Source organism: Haliotis rufescens, unplaced genomic scaffold (genome assembly GCF_023055435.1).
Source record: "Haliotis rufescens isolate VD_foot unplaced genomic scaffold, xgHalRufe1.0.p SCAF_13, whole genome shotgun sequence".
In the NCBI taxonomy this organism is placed as follows: domain Eukaryota; kingdom Metazoa; phylum Mollusca; class Gastropoda; order Lepetellida; family Haliotidae; genus Haliotis; species Haliotis rufescens.
The window spans coordinates 35,740,927-35,749,670 of NW_025963813.1; the positions used below are offsets into that span (position 1 = coordinate 35,740,927).

General features: G+C 42.9%; 1 protein-coding gene across 1 annotated transcript; it reads left to right on the forward strand.

Moving 5' to 3' along the window:
• Positions 1–174: 174 nt before the first annotated feature.
• LOC124117730 lies at positions 175–8,180 on the forward strand. The gene is made up of 3 exons (XM_046479719.2): positions 175–421; positions 5,287–5,454; positions 7,411–8,180. The coding sequence occupies exons 1-3, from the start codon at positions 355–357 to the stop codon at positions 7,674–7,676; spliced, it is 501 nt and encodes a 166-aa protein (XP_046335675.2). The 5' UTR covers positions 175–354; the 3' UTR covers positions 7,677–8,180.
• Positions 8,181–8,744: the final 564 nt, after the last annotated feature.

Sequence of the window (8,744 nt, forward strand, 5' to 3'; positions counted from 1 at the left end):
GGAACACAAGAACATTTTGAGTCAGTCAACATGAGACACGGGGAACACCAGAACATATAGAGACACAATCTACAGGAGACACAAACAAATGGTGAACGCAAGTACCCCGGGCCCTACTTACCTCTATTGAGGAGGCGTGGATCACATCCCTATGACACAGGTGGAGGAGGAGCGTCGTGTGAAGCAATTAATGACTGTCCAGGTAACACTCCCACGTTCAGTGAGCAACCGAGGCATCTCCTGCATCATCTCACCCTGCATCTGATGGTGGGAGTCTGGCACTATAACATGCAGGACGCGGTTCAGTGGGACAATGTATCGCCGCGCTGACCACTGACGGACGCAGGGGGAACGATGTGGGGGTCGAGTGACGGAGGATACGGTCTGCTACTCCTGTGGCTGTTTGGACTGGGAGGGACTAGTAAGTCGTGCATTAAACTCAACAACGCATTGTCGGGCTTGCGTTTCCTACAGGAGCGCCTGAACATGTCTGTTAAGCATGACTGTACACGCCTTGTGATTAATTCTAGTTTCATCAGCTAACAATTGATGGTCAGTGTCATTGCTTATTAACAAAGCTCAATCGCGATAAAGGCAGATGCTTATATTGACATACAAGATTTCTAATTTTGTTGAAGCTATTAAAAATCCCGAGATCAAATCTGAAATATGTTGGCCAGAGCCTTCAGATCTATGTGCAAGTACAGTATAAACTACGGTTATAACGAACTCAAAGGGACTACTATTTTTAGTTCGTTATAACCGTAGTTCGTTATAAGCATATACACAGCATAACTACAGCCAATAGTCGGGACTAAAAGGTAAGTTCGTTATATCCGTCAGTTCGTTATAAGCGTGTTCGTTATAACCGTAGTTTACTGTACTGCTGCCTTGAACTCTTGCGTTTCATTCAAGTTCTCTGCACTGGACTGTTTCAGTGAGTGAGTATGGTTTTACGCCACTTTTAGCAATATTCCAGCAATATCGAGGCGGGGGACACCAGAAATGGGCTTCACACATTGTACCCATGTCGGGATTCGAACCCGGGTCTTCAGCGTGACGAGCGGGACTGTTTCAAGTCAGGACTCATAACATACCTGTTCAGAAAATACTCCTGACCATCAACAATGCTGTCGAATGTTTGTGTCATTCATGCACATGTACTCTTCCATATAGCATTAAATTAGATGCGTACAGAACGCTGACGAATGTCACGGAAGAAATACTGTGGAATTAACAATTTAATGACGTATTTACTGCTATCAATACTGTTACTTATTCTGTTTATGAAAAGCAATATTTGTGTTTTATTCCGTATGTTATTCACAACACGTGTGACGTGAAGCTTGTCGTTGAGAAGAAGCGAAAGGATAGACAGAAATACTGTTTTTCTTCTTAAGAACCGAGTTTGCTCAAGACAGGCCCATCAACATGGATATGTAAAGAATAGATAATTGATAAATGTGCTCGAGTTGGTCCTGTATGAATTGTATACTTGCCCCGGGACATGCATTTAATCACCCGAGTGCACCTGCGAAAGGTTCAGAAAATATATTTCAGGCGCATCACGTTAGGGCGATTCTCCATGTCCTCATGGCTGAGCATTGGGTTCTGGTATATCTTTGTAAATACAGTTATCAAGACGATGTTGTTGAAACATGGTGCCTTGATGGGTTGAAAGTAGGGTGTCTGTAAATGGGTGGTGCCCCGCCAATGTTTGTGATCTGCAAACCCCTGGTGTCAATATTGGTGGTTTGGGCTACAGTGTGTGGAGTCCATTTCTGGTGCTGATGGTTTCTGATGTTGCTGGAATATTGCTAAAAACGGCGTAAAACCACACTCAGTCACTATTCGATGGCTTGTTAAATCTGGACCTTTTACGAAACATTTCAATTATTTCAATAAATTTCAATCCGTGTTCGATTCCCATTTCTGGTGTTCCCCTCCGTGATATTGCTGGACTATTTCTAAAAGCGGCGCAAAACCATACTTACTCACTCAAACCTTTACCGAGCTATGAATACTCTGTGAATATGCTTCCTATCAGATCTGAGTTGACCGACATGGAAGTGAATAGCATACACTTGACGCATGAGATTGCCAGCAAACACGACCGTTGCTCCCACCCCTAGCAACACGCGCCAGGGGGGAGGGAGACGTGGCTGGGTCCCCAGGAAGGAAGATATTATGATGAGCTTGTTTCAAATGAAGGAAAGGTTTTTCAATAAATATAGAGATTAATTTCACACGTTGAGCAATGGCGTGGGTGGTTTGTTGTTTTTGTGGGAAGGGTCGCCACGGGTTTGTATATATGTAAATATATTTGTCTTTCTGAAAAAACGTTATGATGGTTAGTTAAACAAAAGAAGTGTACTTTGAAATAGTAGCACTTAATGACAAGGTAATGCACACTCACGAAAGGTATTTCAGTCATAATGTCACAACTGACAAATTGTTTAACAAAGTTATATTGTCCAGTTGTTCGGACCTTCTGTATTCTGTTTTTGTTTGTTTGTTTGTTGTTTAACGCCGCACTCAGACATATTCCAGCTATATGACGGCGGTCTGTAAATAATCGAGTCTGGACCAGACAATCCAGTGATTGACATCAGGAGCATCGATCCACGCAATTGGGATACGATGACATGCATCAACCAAGTCAGCGAGCCTGACCATCCGATCCCGTTAGTCGCTCTTACGACAAGCCTAGTCGCCTTTTACGGCAAACCTGGGTTGCTGAAGACCTATTCTACCCCGGGTCTTCACGAGTCCCTTCAAGTTCTGTATTCGGCCTGGGTGAGTGAGTGAGTGAGTTATTTTGTAACGCTGTTAGCAAATATCACGCTGGGAGACGCCAGAATGGTCTTCACACACTGTGCCTATGTGAGTAATCAAACGTGGCGTGACGATAAACATCCAACTATTTAACAAAACCAATGTTCAAATTCCACATTCGTCAAGATGAAGAATCTTGGTTCACACCATAGCGCTCTACGCCAACTCACTTCCACCGTCTTGACCCTTGAAGATCCGGGGTAGAATAGGTCTTCAGCAACCAATGCTTGCCGTAAAAGGCGACTATGCTTGGCGTAAGAGGCGACTAACGGGATCGGGTGGCCAGGCTCGCTGACTTGGTTGATGCATGTCATCGATCCCAATTGCGTGGCTCGATGCTCATGCTATTAATCACTGGATTGTCTGGTCCAGACTCGATTATTTACAGACCGCCGTCATATAGCTGGAATATTGCTGAGTGCGGCGTTAAACAACAAACCAACCAACCAACTTCCACCGTCTCACTCACTCACTCAACAGTCAACCACAACACACATTCAACGTCATCAGAATGTCTAAGCAGGGTACAGAGATCCAAATAACTTCAATCTTTGTTTTGGTTCAAGCTAAACACGGATATATGACTAAGTTCCCGTTGTATGTATGTCGGTGTCGTGTGTGACGCCTGTAGATGTTTGGGTATCGTAGCGATGGTGAATTCACTCACGTTTTTTAACGTCTCGTTAAGCTCAAGATAGATGCGTGTATGTAAAAAACAGTTATATATATACTGCTTAGTTACGTCGGATGCCTATTGACACAAAGACGATAAGACCCGGGTGTTTGGTAATCAGCATCCGGGAAGATGCAGAGTACATGCGAGTAAAATATACTTTTGTATGGCTACAGTCTCTCAAAGCTTGTGTGAACAAGTGCACCCACACGCGGATCGAGGTCGGTGGGTGGACTGAGCCCTTCTCCCTTTTCGAAACAAATATTCGGCAGTTTTACAGGCCATCGGGTATACTAAAACAAGATGTATAAAAGCACAATGATTAACTCATATAGTTTCAACAAAATTACACGGTTACTGAATACGAATTGGCAAATCACAAACCACCCACATCAGCTGTGCCCACGCTCGGTGAGGACGTGACCGAGTGTTGCCACTCTCTGTTTCCCAATACAGTCACGACTCGTTGTCAGTGCCGGGTCGACGGTGGTTGGTTCGAATCCCAGTTACGCCCTGATTGTGTTTCATGGTTTGTCTGTACCATGCTCGAGGGTTTCATCAAAGTCTCAATTTAGTCCTTATTTTTATGCAAAGAAGAGAAATTTGCTTTCACACACACACAAACTCGCTCATGCAACTCTTGATTGAATGTATGGATTATTGGGGAAACACATCTAAGGTTTCGAGTAGCCCATTATAAAAGGACCGCCTCCGTGGTCTAGTGGTAGAGCGTCCGCCCGGAGAGCGGGAGGTCCAGGGTTCGATCCCCGGCCGCGTCATACCAAAAGACGTTAAAAGATTGTACTTGTTGTTTCCCTGTCTGGCGCTCGGCATTGAGGGGCTAAAACAAGGACTGGTCGGCTCGGAGTCAGTGTACTGTGCCTGAGTCGGGTATTCATGTTAAACTGCGGCATGGTATCTCAGTGAGCTAGCACTATAAATCGGCATCAGTCCGGACTAGTACAAGCAGCCACACAAACACACACACGTACATGTACGTCGCTATATAAGTGCAATAATCTTGGACGCGACGTTAAACCCCATTTCACCTCACCTCACCATTATAAAAGTATTACCAGATTACTACCCACCCAACTACCAAATACCCCCCCCCCCCCCCCCCTCACCTCATTCACCTGGGGGTGAGCTATAAAACATGATTAGGGGTAGTTGGGTAGCCTCATGCTTAAAGCGTCCGCACGTCACGCCGAAGACCCGGTTTCGATTCCCCACACGGGTACAATGTGAAACCCATTTCTGGTGTACCCCCGTCGTCATTTTGCCGGAATGTTGTTAATAGCGGCGTAAAACCAACCTCACTCACTCACCATATTTGATGAAATGACATTTTTAAAGACGATGCATATAAATCTAGTTACTGAATTTTTGTGACCTTAAGTTATAATATATATAATCCCTAATTTATCGTTTTGTTATCGTTCGTTTGATGAAAACAGATGCTTGTGTTTCTTGAAGACAAGGTAAATGAAGATCCAAGAAAATCCAGGTTAGGTAAGGTCTTCAGCAACCCAGGCTTGTCCTAAGAGGGGATTGTGCTTTTCGTAAGAGCGACTAACGGGATTGGGTGGTCAGACTTGGTTGATGCATGTCATCGTATCCCAATTGCGTGGCTTGATGCTCATGATATCAATCACTGGATTATTTTGTCCAGACACGATTATATATATTATAAATCTGAAATATTGCCGAGTGCGGCTTTAAAACAATAAACAAACAAACAAACAAACAAACATCACGTGTAACGCCTTCTCCTTCAGCCGGTCTCAGCTGTTACTCGTGTTCCGGTTCCGGCCCAAACACGTCGTGCGAACATGATGTGAAGGCGATGATGACGTCTAGGGTCAACTACGGCGGCGTCTACAGCAAGGACTGCGACCTTGAGATCAACCAGACCATGTGCGTCCTCGAGACGACGACTACAGATGGTAAGTTCGGCACATGCGCCAATATGACGTCACAGTCAGACTGACTGATTTAATGGGCGCTTCAGGCGAAGACAGATGTCACACACAGAAAGTATGAATATAGAAAGAAGTACGGTTCTTGTGACGTCATTGATGATGATATTTAGATAAAACGGTGTATATTTAGATGACGGGGTATATTTAGATGATGGGGTATATTCAGATGATTGGGTATATTCAGATGATGGGGTATATTTAGATGATGGGGTATATTTTGATGATACGTATATATTTAGATGATGGGGTATATTCAGATCGATTGGGTGTATTTAGATGAGGTGGTATATTTAGATCGCGGGGTATATTTTGATGTTGAGATATATTTAGATGTCGGGGTATATTTAGATCGCGGGGTATATTTAGATGTTGAGGTATATTTAGATGGCGGGGAATATTTAGATGACGGGGTATATTTAGATGATGAGGTATATTTCAATGATAGCGTATGTTTAGGTGACGGGGTAAATTTAGATGATGGGGAATATTCAATATTAGATGATTCGGGTACATGTAGATGACGGGGTATATTGAGATGATGGGGTATATTTAGATGATGGGGCATATTTAGATGACGGGATATACTTAGATGATGGGGCATATTTAGATGACGGGATATACTTAGATGATGGGGTATATTTAGATGATACGTACATATTGAGATGATGGGGTATATTCAGATGGTGGGGTATATTTAGATAAGGGGTATATTTAGATCGCGGGGTATATTTAGATGTTGAGGTATATTTAGATGACGGGGTATATTTAGATGACGGGGTATATTTAGATGACGGGGTATATTTAGATGATGGGGTATATTTAGATGACGGGGTATATTTAGATGATGGGGAGTATTTAGATGACGGGGTATATTTAGATGACGGAGTATATTAAGATGATTGGGCATATTTAGATGAGGGGGTATATTTAGATAATGGGGTATATTTAGATGATGGGCCATATTTAGATGACGGGGTATATTTAGATGATGGGGTATATTCAGATGATACGGGTATATTTAGATGATAGCGTATATTTAGATAATACGGGTATATTTAGATGACGGGGTATATTTAGATGACGGGGTATATTTAGATGATGGGGTATATTCAGATGATACGGGTATATTTAGATGATAGCGTATATTTAGATAATACGGGTATATTTAGATGACGGGGTATATTTAGATGATGGGGTATATTTAGATGATGGGGTATATTCGGATAATGGGGTATATTCAGTTGATGGGGCATATTTAGATGACAGGTTATACTTAGATGATGGGGTATATTTAGATGACGGGGTATATTTAGATGATGGGGTATATTCAGATGATTCGGATATATTTAGATGATGGGGTATATTTAGATGTTGAGATATATTTAGATGACGGGCTATATCTAGATGACGGATATATTTAGATGTTGATGTATATTTAGATCAACAGGGTATATTTAGATGGCGGGGTATAATTAGATGAGGGGTATATTTAGATGGTACGTATTTTATTTAGATGATGGGGTATATTCAGATGATGGGGTATAGTTAGAGGACGGGGTATATTTAGATGATGGGGCATATTTAGATGTTGAGGTATATTTAGATGATGGAGTATATTTAGATGATACGTACATGTATATATTTAGATGACGGGGTATATCTAGATGATGGGTATATTCAGATGATGGGGTATATTCAGATGATGAGGTATATTTAGATGATACGGGTATATTTAGATGATGGGGTATATTTAGATGATACGGGTATATGTAGATGACAATGTATATTCAGATGATGGGGTGTATGTAGATAACGGGGTATATTTTAAAAGAAATTATAGTGGGCTAATACAGAATATAGAATATATGATGGGATACATTCGGACGACTGGGTTTATTAAGATGGTGGGTATATTTGCAGGTGAATTGAAGACTATTATCCGCGGATGCAGCAACGGCTACATCTTTTCCTACACGGACATCAAGTTGTTCTCCGGCCTCAGTCCCACCAACCAGACCACGTGCGCCGTCAACATGGGGCTGATCGTGTGTTTGACGCTGTGTCAACAGAGCTATTGCAACGGTCCTCAACACTTCGAGCCCTCAACGACGGCGGACATAACGACTACTCACATCGTGTTGCGGATTGTTGTGATTATTGTGTGCATGTACGGCAACATTCTCTGAGTTGGGCTACATTCACGATATGTTATCCACAATATATACCCCAAGGGGCGGGGAATAAAAAATCTCGGGATTACGTGTGGAGGTGGTCAGTATTATCTGGAACGCCACAGGTCCAGCATCCGAGTCAGGTTTATGACCACTGATGAGGCAGACGCGAGACGTCGAGTCACGTGATCCATGACGTGACCAGCACCTGCGCAATGTTCTGACGCCAGTCAAACTGGGCAACTCGCCAACAAACTAGTGTCCGGGTATTTTCGGTTTATCATACCTACGAATGTTTCCCAGTGTGTGTTTACAGATATCTTTTCCTGGGTGTGTCTGTTAATCACGATGTTGATGATCATCGGTGCTAGCCAAAGTCCTGTTTTGGAATTGTGATCATGTTTAAGCAAATGACATTGAATCTGTTTACACCTGTACATAATTTCAAACTGTGAGTGAGTGAGTGAATATAGGTTTACACCGTTTTTAGCAATATTCCAGCAATATCATGGCAGGGGACACCAGAAATGGGCTTCACACATTGTACCCATGTCGGGAATCGAACCCGGGTCTTCAGCGTGACGAGCGAACGCTTTAACCACAAGGCTACCCGACCGCCCCTTCAACCTGTGAAGATCACGGTTAGAATAGGTTTTTTAGCAACCCATGCTTGTCATAAAAGGCGACGATACGTGTAAGAGGCGACTAACAGGATTGGGTAGTCAGGCTTGCTGACTTGGTTGATGCATGTCATCGTATCCCATTTGCGTAGATTGATGCTCATAATGTCAATCACTGGATTCTGTGGTCCAGACTCGATTATTTACAGACCACCGTTATATAGCTGGAATATTGCTGAGGGCGGCGTTAAAAAAACAATCAAAAGAAAACATCGGATCGTCACCAAAAATCCCCTCAAAAACTATATTTTACCGGCATCATATGATTCATACTCTGTTATCTGTTTCGGTTCGCCCCGATTATGTTTCTAGGTTTGTCAGCACCATACCTGTGCTCGTGGGTTTCACCGAAGTGGTAAACGTCTGAGACCTGCATTACTTCGGGCTTTCCTCCCACATTAAG